The sequence below is a fragment of the Delphinapterus leucas genome, chromosome 4, assembly GCF_059928025.1.
Source record: "Delphinapterus leucas isolate spDelLeu-1000000601 "Yukka" chromosome 4, BTC_Dleu_Yukka2, whole genome shotgun sequence".
NCBI lineage: Eukaryota > Metazoa > Chordata > Mammalia > Artiodactyla > Monodontidae > Delphinapterus > Delphinapterus leucas.
In genome coordinates, this window is record NC_143132.1 from 22908440 (window position 1) to 22921987 (window position 13548).

General features: G+C 32.2%; 1 protein-coding gene across 1 annotated transcript in view; it reads right to left on the reverse strand.

Annotated features, from left to right (window-relative positions):
- Positions 1 to 481: 481 nt before the first annotated feature.
- The window catches only part of NCAM2 (neural cell adhesion molecule 2), a 177888-nt gene continuing 164821 nt past the window's right edge, over positions 482 to 13548 (reverse strand). Inside the window, exons 14-15 of the mRNA XM_022574728.3 lie at positions 7443 to 7623; positions 482 to 1146 (exon numbers count right to left, since the gene is read on the reverse strand). Of these exons, the coding sequence (XP_022430436.2) occupies positions 1040 to 1146; positions 7443 to 7623 (288 nt within the window). The 3' untranslated portion in view covers positions 482 to 1039. The remainder of the gene's footprint in view (positions 1147 to 7442; positions 7624 to 13548) is intronic.

Below are 13548 nucleotides of genomic sequence, written 5' to 3' on the forward strand. Positions count from 1 at the left end.
TGGGAGTAGAAAGCACAAAACACTCTTTTCTCATTTTGCGATGAATGAAAATGTGAAAACAAAAATCATTATTTATGTTACTCCCTCAAATCCAGAGGAATCTCCTCTGAGAGCTGGAATCTAGTAACACCTCCTTCTCATCTCAATTTCCTCTTCTTGAAAGTAGTAGCTAAAATATTTATTTCTCTCTCTGATCCTTGCAAAGAAATTGACTCAGGTGTCCAGGAAAAGGTAATAAATAAGTATACATATTGTTAGAACATGAATACTTGATGCCACCTCAAAACACAATTCCAATCTAGTGCACAGGGTGCAACTTTTTAAACATATTCAAACTTAATTTTTATTTATTTTGGGGCAACTTCAGAAGATATTTTCACTTAATGAAAAAAAAGTTTGGATTTTTAAAAATTGGTTTTCAAATTGAAGAAAAAGAGCTCCGTTTCACTTTTATTCCTTATGACATTTTAAGTCAAGAAAATAAGGCAGCACAATAGGATACACATCTAATATAATAAAAGTTATCAGGTTTATATTTTATATAAATGGTAAACAATGAAATATTATAAATGTTTATAAAGTTGGAAACTTACATTTAAAAGAATAACAATCCAAAACAATATAAAAGATCCATAATTCTATGTAACAAAATTTCTACTTATACAGTGTATGGCCATGGATATTGAGTTATATTTGTAAAATAATCAAATGAAAGATTATATATAGCAAACGCTTGAGTTCCAAATAAAAGTGACATGATATTTAATAAGCTCAACTTTAGAAATTAAAGAAAAATTTAGAATGAAACAAGTTACGCTGTGAGCTAGTATTTGGAAGAAACAATCCTGGTTCAGTTTCCTTCTGTGATTTTCTGACAAATACTTTAAAGGTCAACAATTTGGGGAAGGGAAAAAAGGCTAACTATTCATGGGTAAGGATAGGTGCATAATTAGTTGGACCTTAGAAAATATTTTATTATAATTTTAGATTAGCCTTGTAAATTTGCAGGGAATAAAAGGAAATAGATGATTTAGCAACATTAAAACACGCAAGACAAACTTATGGCTATAATGAAAGATAACCCAGCAGCATTCCGCTGCCATGACTGGCTTCCATTTTCACCTTTATTCGCTTCACAGCATTTATCTGCATGATGAAAATTATTTTTGAAAGTAGAACAAGAATAAAATAATTAAGGAATAAAGAATAGAGTTACAAACATGAAAATAAAGGAAAAGAAAAAAGTGACAGTAGGAAAGAAAAAAAGAGAAAATAATTAATACAAGATGTACACAAAGCCATTACTAATTACTTACAAAAAATTATTTTGATACAAGACAAAGAATTTTAAAAATCTAGTATAAGACACTTCTAAATAGTTGTCACATATTAAAAACATAACTCAGTTCTATCATTGATTACTTAAATGTGAACATCTTAAATATTTTTTAATGAAGATACAACTTATTAGAGAAAGGTCACCAGTCATTCCACTGTGCTACTGATAAATTCACACTGTTACTTAAATATGAGCTCATCATATTCTGCAATGTTTGCTGCTAGATTTTTTCTGCTATCGTATTTTCCTATAAAACATATTAATAAAAGTAGTTATAGTTTTAATAATGAATGAAGTACCAAGAAATATAATTGAAAATGATAAGTTCACACAGTGAAAATTTTCAAAAGAATAAAAGCAAGGAACATTAACTCAACTGGCCATAGGTATACTCTAGACATACGTTATCGTTGCTCATTTAAAATAATTTTGAGAAACAACGATCATGAAAATAATTTACAGAAATTTACTTTCGCATTATGTACTAAACCAAATAAATATTGTTTTGCATGTATCATTAGTATTTAGATTTGACTGAGATTTTCAGATAGTTAAAATGAAGTTTTTCCCAATTAACTGAACTTCAATTTCACCATTGTTTTAGAATTTCTTTAATTTAAATTCTAAAACAATCATAACCTTAAGAAAGCATTTTAGTATTTGCCATGCACTTGAATGTTTTGTTTTCCATTCATGTTGAGTTATTTGGAGATGAAAGGGTATACTAGTCTTGCTGGAACTAGACTTGAATGTTATCAAAATAATTTTACTCTACTGTTCATTATAAGTATAATCAAAAAAGTCCATTAAAATAAAAATTAACTGAAAAAATTTAGCAATATATTTATTGGTGGTGATCTATGTCACTTCTTGGTATGGAAGCAATTATTTTCCATCAAATTATATTGAGAATCTATGTTAAAATTAGGCATGTTTTCAATTCATAGTAACAAGGGAAGACAAAGGAAGCAATTTATGAAGGGTTTTGTTTTGTTTTGTTTTTGGTTAAAACAAACAATATTAAACATGTCCTAAAGCCAAAAGAAATGGTGAAACTATTTTTCAGAGTCATTTTATCTCCAAGAATTTTTTAAAGCATTAGATTATACTCATTCTACCAAGTTAGGAATATTTTTAGTCATTAAAATTACAGAACAAATCAATAAATATCATTTTAACAGCCACTAGTTCCATAGATGGTTTTGTAATCAGTTTTACAAGAATTAATTTGTCATCACTACCCAATATTTTCATTGTTTATAAAATAAAATGAGATGGAATTATGCTGTATGAATATTCCAAAAGAGAACATAACTGTGATTTTGCACACTCTGTTTCTATGTGAATCAAGGAACACCACTTTCAAAATAAACACATTTAATAAGTGAAGAAAGGAAAATATTATTAATCATAAAATAGTTTTCACATCAGAATCATGAACTATGGAGAAATGCGGTATCCACTAAGATACGCACATAGAAAAGCCATTATTATCAATAGAATATATGACATATGAATGTAAGGTAAGCCTATTGTTAAAAAATAGTCCCTCAGTCCAACAAATAAATGTACTCTAGATTTAGCTTGCTGCTTTACTCAAAGAGTTAAATATATCTGAATGCACATAAGTAATGGGTTTTTAAATTCAAAGTCTGTAAACTTTATTTGGACAGTTTACAATGCATGCTATTTAAAACATAAATTAAAATGAAATTAACTTGTAAACTCCATATATTCTCCAAATTAAATAAGGCTTAAGAGTTGCTAGTTTATTATACATAACTTATTTAAAATATGTTTGAATTTATAATGTGTATTTTAAAATGGAATAAGAAATTATATAACTATAAGAGTAATTATGATGAAGGCATATGAAGATTATTTTGCCGATACATAATTTTAACTCTATAGTATTTTGTGGGTTTAAAGGCTCCCAAATTCACTGTCAACTATCGCAGCTTCTAAAATTGTCCCAAGAATCTTCCCAGAGCTAAATCAAACAATTCTTGAACTATAAGGGCACGTCTTTGATCTGGCTTTCCATGAGACCTTAGCAGTCTCTGGATTCAGTCACAGTAAATTAGACATTATTCTGTGACATTTTTATAGATAAAATAAATATTTTATCTTTCCTTTTTCCAGTAAGATGCTCTGGTTTTGTGTCATCTGTACAGTTTAGAGGGGATGAATTCTATCTCCTACCTTTTCAGATAGCTTTGTCTGTACATCTGTATGTCTGACTTTTCCTTGACTGCTTGATCTGTTTCATCAGCTGTGAAACACGTGCTAGCCTTTTTCATCATAAAAGTCCTTCTAACACTATTTTTCCCCCTCTGCTCACTTTCATACAGAGCTTCTTGAAAGCATAAATTAACATGGACTCTAAACCTGCTAACCTCCCATACAATCCTCAGCTCATTCCTACCTAATTTCTCTCCCAAGCACTTCAGCAGAGCTGTATGTAATAAACACATTTCACATCTCTTTCAGTTGAGTTGTTGACCACTCAGCAGCGTCTGAAGGGGCAAATGTGATTGATAAATTTCTTCTGGAAATATGACTGTCTTTTAACTTACAAGATACTACAGTCTTGTGTTTTTCCAGGAACTCTAGTCTCATTGGGGGAGGGAGGGGTTTCCTCATCCTGTATAACATGGTTATACAGGACATGGTTCTTAACACTCTATTCTTCAGTAACTCAAGAAGCACCACTTGAACATTAATGCTGTGCCAGTCACCCTTCTAAGTACTGGTATTGGGTACTGGGAAACATCTATGAGTATCACAGACATCAACTATTTCTCATAGAGCTTAGACATTACTCACTGTGTGGTTTTATCCCCACCCAGGCTTTAAATATCAATTATCTGTTAAGGCTGAAAATATCATAATGTATACTTCCAAGCCATGGCTGTCTTCTCATCTCCATACACACATATCTAACATCTATTTGACATTTCAAACCTAACAAATACCAAACCAATTTATGTTTGACCCTTACTCTCCAAATCCTGCTCTGTTTATAAGATTCTTCATCGTGAGAAAGTCATCAATATCTACTGAATCAATTCTGTTACACAGGCAGGTTAATCTACATCTACAATGTGTCTGGAATTTATGCATTGCTTTCTTTTTCTACTGTTATCACATTTTTTCAAGCATTCATGCTCATCCATCTCTTGCTTCTATCCCGATGAGCAAGATTAATCTGTCTGTAATGTCTATCGATTCATATAATTTCCCTGCTTCAAATGATTTCTTATGACTTTCAGGATCTGTTTTAAAATTATTTACATGGTTTTTAGAAGACCTTGGATTGGTTGGGTCACAGATCTCTCGGTATCCTTACTTTTGTTCACACACCTCCAGGTTCTCTCCCAGCCATCTTTCTCCTGGTTCTTAAAGCAAATCAAATTCCTTCTTCTTTCAGAGACGTCTTCCATATAAGACACTTTCCCTGGAAGTCTTCTTCCTTACAAGTTTCTTTCAGAAAGTCACTTTCCAAGGGAATCCTTTCTCAAGCCTCACCTACCCCTAAAAGTTAGGTATACTTGCCAAAGGCTCTCATGGCAGCACACTGCACCAGCATATCTCTTAGTTGTAATTACTTTGTGGATATTCTAACTCTTGATTAATGTCTATCTTCCCTACTAGATTGTATAGTCTTTCAGTGCAAGAACCAGTTCTGTACTTTTCACAGATAATTTCTCTGCACTCATCACAGTACTTTCCACAAAGCAAGACCCCAGTGAATAACTGAAATGAATGAATGAATAAATCTTAATATTGCAGAACCAGAAGAAAATAGCTTAGGGATTAGGAAATGCAAGAGAAGTTAAATGACAAGAGCAAAGTTGAAACTAGAAACCATTTTCCTTCTAAGCACTGTCCACAAACTAACTTTCCAAAACTGAAACAAAATATTTTTATAGTAAATGCATCATAGCATACTTTAGTTATTTTTGTGCCTATATATATATATATATATATATATTCTTCATATATATGTTCTTCATATATATTCTATCTTTAGTTATCTTTCGGTTTATACTTACTATTGGTTTTATTAACAACAGTTTCTTATAAAAACAGCATAACAGGGACTCTGGGAGTATAATGTAAAGTAACATGCCTGAAATCTATTTTTTTTACAGTTTGCATTTTATCTGTAAAATATAACTAAAATATTGCTTTCCATTTCAAAAAATATTCATTTTTATCTTGATAAAAATAATTATTCCCTCCAAGTGTATGAACTAAATTAAAGATGTAGGAGAATGTTGTAAATAGTGCTGCAATGAACATTGTGGTACATGTCTCTTCAGCAACATAGCACAGGGAGATCAGCGCGGTGCTCTGTGACGACCTAGAGGGGTGGGATAGGGAGGGTGGGAGGGAGGCTCAAGAGAGAGGGGATATGGGGATATATGTATGCATATGGTTGATTCACTCTGGTGTACAGAAACTAACACAACGTTGTGAAGCAATTATACTCCAATAAAGATCTATTTTAAAAAAAAAGATGTAGGAGGATGAAGTTTGCTCTTGCAATCCTCCTTTGAAGATTCTGACTCAGATTAAAAATCATATTTATATCATGTTCCTGATATCTGCAGAGAGGATAATTACTACAAACATAATGCGTTATAATTGTAGAAGCATTTATTGATGTTTAAAACTCACAGAAACAATGAACTTAATAGTTCATTCAACCGTTCTTTTTATTAGGTGTATCATCTTGTAAGGACATGGGATTTGTCATACGATTTAAAGTAGCTCTGACCTTGAACAAATACTTTAGCCTCTCAAAACTGTATCTGTAAAATGAGGATAACTCTTTGTTGCTCAACTCAGATTCAAGAATAAAATGAGACAATAAGTGCAGAAGTACTTTGTAAATTATAAAAAGTGCCAGTACAATATGATACCCAGCTATCCATATTATTTCTAGATACTTCCAACTTCCTAATTTCAAATTATAATTGGAAGCACTTATTAATTAATACTAGCAATACAAAGCCATGATATAAATTACTTTTAAACCATAAAACCAATAGTAATTACTTTTTTATAGAAAGATTAATTGTATAAAGTTGCTCTCAATTAAAAGATGATGTATAACAAAGTCATACTAATGAAATTAATATTAATTTGAAATTACAAGAGGATTAAATAGCATGACTGAACTGACAAAATTTTTTCATCTCAAAAATATTATGTAATACTGATACTCTATTATAATATGACTTAAATAAATCATGTTTATGAATATGCAGCTCTGATGTCTCTATATATAAAGAGTATATGTGTATATATACATGTATGTATAAATTTTAAATTTAAAAATTTTAAATATGTAAAGGAATGATGAATGTTAAAATATGACCAATATGACAACTCATTAACAGAGTTAATTGACTATGAATCAGGACAAATTCTTGCATCTTCACCTCTATAGCCTGTATCTGAAAAAATTTTAATATCCCTCCTGTAGACTTTGACAATATCAGTAGCATAAAATAATGTAAGCACTATCCCTAATAAAGGTAGCCACCAGTGCGCTGTGACCACCAATAATGAGTGTCCTACAACTTTTTGAGCTTCTTTGAAACTCTATTCATAGTTCTTTCTGCAGGTGTATCTGTGGTTGTTACTGCCTCATTGTGTGAGAGATTTTATCTTTCCAAACTCAACTTGCTTAGTCAGGCATGAAGGGGCTCATTTTCCCAGAAGTGGAGGACCAGGCCCCATGTGTTTGGCAGAGAAGTTTTCTCCTTTTGCAAAAGTTTTTTCTGGGCTCAACGAATATTTTTCATGTTGATTTTCAACAGTTTCTCTTATCCTCCATCCTCCCCCTCTGCTCATTCTCTCTCTACCACCTCAACCACTAAAGTTGTCAAAGTGCATTTACAAATGAACCAATCTTTTATGGCAAGAGCAACTGAGAAATCTTTATTAAGACATGTAAATAATCATGATTAGAACCTAGAATTTATACTTCCTTTATAAAATTATGTTTTCAATATTAAGAAAAAATCCAGAGGGGTTATAAAAGATACTGTCATAATTATTTTCAGCCTAAGAAAGCATATAGTTTGCTTACCTTTAATAATGTTGGGTTTTGGTGGCATGCTGAACTCATAGACTGTTGGTTCTGAATATCCCAATCTATTGGCAGCTGTAATTTGAACTTCATACCCCATTGTCCACTGTAGATGCTCTAAAATAATGTGGTCTTTATTTCCCTGCACTTTTTTCTCTAGCCACTGGTCTTCTTTATCTTTCTGTAAAGGCAATACAAATATATTTTGTAAATACCCATACACTAAAGTTGTGATCTTTAAAAAAAATAATTTATCTTGAAATGGAGCAAGTGGGTTTATTAAATCGAAAAAAGGCTATTATCTCATCCACTGGGATAAATGAAGTTTTATATAGATGAAGTTATTTCTAAGATTTTTCCACAAAAAATGTAATTGTTTTTAAATTAGCTGGAGTGATAATTCATAATGAATCCTTGATGATTCAAATGATAATTCACCTCCATAAAGATTTTTAAAAATTTCACATATATCAGTTTGCTGTTTAGCCACTTTGTTGATTATTAATAATCATGTGAACAGGGAAAACAAAATATTATATATAAAAAAAGCTTAACATACCCATTAAAATAATTTCCAGAGACTATTGTTTAATGTTTGGGGCAGGGCAGGCAGTGGGTAGTAAAGTGTCTTACAAATAAAGTCTGGATTTTTAAAATAGATTTAAATTTCCATTATCATTTTTTATTACTATGATGTTTTGGACCTATAATGAAGCAACATACAAGAAAAATTATTACCTATTAAACAAGTTATTAACATAAGAAAATAAAATATGTTACCTTATCCTGAACATTCTATGCTTAAATCCAGTGTCTTTTTCTAAAATAAATGTTTTGGACAACATGCTATTTGAATAACCCCTTTAAAAAACATACTATGACTACAGTTACAAATAATTGAAATAATTTTATGGATTAAACTATCCTAAGCAATGTGAACATTCAGCTGAGCCATATTTTAACCATTTAAAGTTTAAATGGTAACCTCTGCCTGTGTCCCTCATCTCTGTTACAGAAATGAGGGTAGCAGCTGCCTCTGTTAGCTTTCATCAGGAAACAAAGAGGAAAACTGAGTAAATTGTATATTCCAAGGCATTAAGAATCATAACCACTTAACAAATGACAGCTATTATTAAAAAGAAACTATTTCCATAATAACTATACAGAAATGAAATGATATTTTCTCTGAAATCACATATCTAATAATCCATCACTGCCATTGAAAATCTCAATTTCCCAGAGGTGTAATTATAAATAAATTGTAACCTGGAAATAGTGATAGACATATAGATATATAGACAGATCAATAGATCGATTAGTCAATCTTTTTTTAACCTCAGAGCTCAGCCCAGTATTACGTTATGTTGAGCCAATATTTTACAATGTTTATTTGACTAGAAAGAATAATAATGTTTTCCACATTTATAGTGAAAAATGAGGATTTGTTATCTAAAATCAAATTGTGGAAGTTAAATTCATGGTTGCATTAAATTGATGGTACTACAAATATTAAGTATCTTTCAAAAGGATATAAGACCACATTACAGTTCTGGTACCATACTGTGATTCTTTTTTCTGACTTAATTGGTTCCATAGAACTTTTATTACAGAGGAAGTCGGCTGGCCTCTTTTGTTGCTTCATCTAAAACTGGAGATACTACCCCCTCCAAGTGTTTCAGACAAGCACTTAAAATTATCATATAAACAAGAGGCAAATTCCCTTGCTTTCTGAAACTTATAAACTGACTAATTTATTAGACTGGGCTGGTGTCCAGTGTTATGAAGTGTACTGAAAAGCCATTGGAAAACAACAGTTTGGACCAGAAACCTTGTAACTTGTCTAAGTCATTAAATGACTAGTAAAGTTAAGAAAGGAATCTAGGTGTGTTTTTGAATTGCTTAGAATAGCTGTGTCATTAGCCAGGATTGTCCCAACATCCGCTTTCTTCATCAGTTCATTCATCAATTATTCAGTCTTTAGTGGATAGTGAGACTGTTCTAGAACTATGAACACAAAAGTGAATAAAACATGTACAAATCCTTATTTTGGAGTTTACAAACCAACACAGAAGGAAGACATGAGTTCTTTGAAAAACAAGAGGGTGTTTTGGGAGCATATAATAGGGAGAACTAATAGAGTCCAGGAATCAGGAAGGTTTTCTCTGGGGAAGTAATGTCAACTTTGTTGGAAATAAGAAACTCCAGTACCATTTTTCTTTTCATTCATCCTCACCTAGTGAATGAAGATGTGATTCCTTCACAGAAGTTTTGATCCAAAAAAATAGGCAAAATGACTGAAAACCTCAGAAAGATGCACAATCACTGGGAGATGTAAAAACAGACACTGTATGTGTATTGTTTTAAGTACATATAAAAGCACTTCATAGGCATTGACCAAAAGAAATAAAAAGCTTACAAAAATCTCCACTGAAGGGCTTCCCTGGTGGCGCAGTGGTTGAGAGTCTGCCTACCGATGCAGGGGACACGGGTTCGTACCCCGGTCCGGGAAGATCCCATATGCCGCGGAGTGGCTGGGCCCGTGAGCCATGGCCGCTGAGCCTGTGCGTCCGGAGCCTGTGCTCCGCAATGGGAGAGGCCACAACAGTGAGAGGCCCGCGTACCGCAAAAAAAAAAAAAAAAAAAATCTCCACTGAAAAGTAATTTTAGATCATATATGATATATGACATATATACACATACATATAAACAGTAAAATACATATATAAATCGTTGATATATTGTAAATTGTATATAGACACATATGCAGAAAGGAGGAGATAAGGAGTAGGAAGACTGAATGATCAGATAAGGACAAAGTTACACAAAGAAGTAGAGAGTTGCCCCTGTGGATGTCCCCTTACCTCAATAATTAAGTATAAGTTCTAATTTATTATCAAATGCTTGGTGAAAGTGAATATTTGTGTGGAAATCCAGAATTGAGTTTTGCTTTGGATCTGAGTGGAGATGTGGATGAAAGAGCCAGAAATAAGCCAACAGCTGATATCTGGGTTACCCTAGGATACAATTTATTATTCAGAGGGACAAAGAGACTTCACGTCCTTTAGGTTATTCTCCAAAAATACTATTTCTGAGAATTGAGCATTTGAAGTGAAACTTCCTGACAAGCCCAAGGCATGCAGATAGTCTCTTGTGAATGTCCAGTCACTTAACTTTCAATTGTTGAAGCTCTTAGCCTGATAAATTAAAAGCCCCTCCATCATTTTAGGTAGTTGGACTGATGGCATAAGGAACCAAAAGGAGTTCTAATAATTTCCCCAATTTGAATCAATTTCATTTTCCATTCACCATTAGACAAGGAGGCTTTTTAATCCCTTAATTGCTATTCGTAGGGAATAGGGGAAAAAAATAAAGTGGGTGTTACCAAATACTTTCCTAGGCATTAAAATCTCATTTATGCATTTGTAGAGTGCCTAATTTACAGAACTTAAGTGCTGAGGGAACAATTTAAGATAATCAAGTTGCAAAAAGTTCCCCTAGGTAATTTAATGAGATGATTTGCTGAATACGGCTATTATTAATAAGCCAGTTAAATGTTGAAGGGCAGCTACTGCAAAAAAATATGGTCATTTTGCTTTGATATAGTTTCTTCTAAGCAATCCTTTTTGTCAAAACATAGATAGCAGGGCCATATGACCATTAAGGGGATCCTTAAAAGTTATTCTAAAATCATAATATCAGCATATAGGAAAATATTTGCTATCAGCTGTATAGAGAGAAGAGTGGAGGAGAGATGGAGAGGGTTTCGGTTTGCTTATCTGTAGATGACTCCTTGACTGCTTTTATTCATAATAAGAAAATATCTACTAACTTTCTTTTCAAAGTCTCAGGATATACATGGTCAACATCATCTTAAGTAAAAACTGAATAATTATAAAAAGAGAGGACAATAGAGGAGGTGAGCTTGTATTAACCTGATTAATTTTAAAGTTGCTGTGATTGCACTGTGTTACGATTTAAGATTGTGTGTTCCCATGCAAGCTGCCTGGACTTCCAGTAGCCTGGTTCAGCTATTCACTACTTGTATGACCTTACAGAAGGCCCCAGAATTCTCTAAAGCTCTGTTTGCTACTCTGAATATGAGAGGTGATTTAGCAATCTGGATAATTTACACACACACACACACACACACACACACTCTGCTGTGATTGGGAAAATGCAAGGTTTGGAGTTTTTAGGAGAGTTTCAAATTCTAATCTCTTTTTTAATGTTATTATAGTTGATTCAAACTGCCTTTGTTCCAGGTCCTGAAGCTTGGCAAAATTTTGTAAACTGGACCCTACTTTATCGATTCCTACTCTCCATCACCGAGGTACTTCTTTAGGGAAAAATAAGATCTAATTTTTCCTATTCATCACCTTCTGTGTTCTCACATCCCATGAAAATTCACACAGTGCAAGTGTTTTCCCTTGCATTTATTAATTCTTGTATTTATTAATCTAGATACAGGATCATTTATAATTGCATAACGTAGACTAACTCATTTATTGTCATCGATGCATTTATTCATTCAGACAACAATTAGTCTATTTGATGCTAACAATATAAGGATGAATAAAAATCATCATTTTCACTAACAGCAAAGAAAAAAATACCAAAATGTTTAGTACCCTTTAATGTCCATAGCTATTCAATGTTGGAAAATATTTCAAAACTTAAACTGATGGCTTTAAAGAAATGTCAATATACACACCTAGACATAATTAAATGAGAAAAAAGTTATTAATAAACTATTAATAATTTATTAGAAAATAAGTTCCCTCAACAACAAAACCTCAATTCTACTTATTTATTATTTTAATACCCTTTTCAAAATATACTTTTCTTTTTCTATGTCCATTGAGATACAACTTTCCAGACTTTGAGTCAGGCTTAAGAAGGTCAATTATGACCTAGAAACACATGCTAGAGCAGTGTTTCTAGTCCCTATAGTATATTCCTCAAAATTGATGTTAGGTCACTAATTTTATTTAACCCTTCTTAGCTGAGGAAATTTATTTAATGTACCAACACTAAGTGATAGTTATGATCCGATACCTATCATCAAATTTGAGAGAAGACAGTGAAAAACTAATGGAAGCATGTAGAAAACTATTTATTAAATTATACAGAGTTCTTTTGACATTACAATATGAAGTAGGTAAAAATATTCTGTACATAGAATAACTGCTTTAATTTTTTCTATACACGTTATGAGATTAATGTTTATCTTTATTCTCCAAATACATTGTTTAATCTTGACTTATTAGAGATGTTAATTTTCACAATGGGTCCATGGAGGCATCTAATTCTGCTTTTATTACTCTAGTTCTGTTCTAATAGATTCTGTCTTCTTAATAGGCCACTGAACAAAGTTGTGTGCTCTATCTACTACAAGATAACAGAATAATGTGTTTCCTGATTCATAATCTATAGGAAGTTAAACATTCTCTATATTACAATATGATTAGTCTTCCTTTTCCAGTGAAATGCAGGTTTAAATATTCAGATTCAATGTCTGCTATAAATCAACACTCACATAAGGAATATATTATCTCAATTTTGTTTCCTAGCTTATAAAACATATAGTCCTGTGCACAGGGGAGTTGAAAGGTAGGGTCAAAGAAGCAATCAACTAAAACTCATAAGAGTGTTCCTTACTTTCCAAATGTACCTATTTTATTTCTATAGAGGTTATCCAACTAAAAAATGCATTGCATATAGCTAAATAAAATTTTAAGTTGCTCAGCTGCACTTTACTCCACTGTGGAATTCATGCAGTTTGAGGAACTAATAGATGAAGTAGCTCGGAATCATACAAAGAACAGTAATAAGTTATTTTTGAAATAGTTATTTTCAATTACAAGTGCAAATATCAAGGTAAATGCAGCTATAAATATTTAGCAACTGAATCTTGAACATGAAAGTTTTTAATGTGAAGAAGTAACCTGTTTAGAAAGAAAATGTGGAGAAAATTATTCCTCCCCAAGATGGGCTGTTGTTTGACCACATAAATATAACTTTATACTGAATCTTGGAATTTGCAAATTGGGCCTGCAGATCATGATATTTGCAGGATGGAGGAGGTGATAAAGGGAGAGAAAGAAAA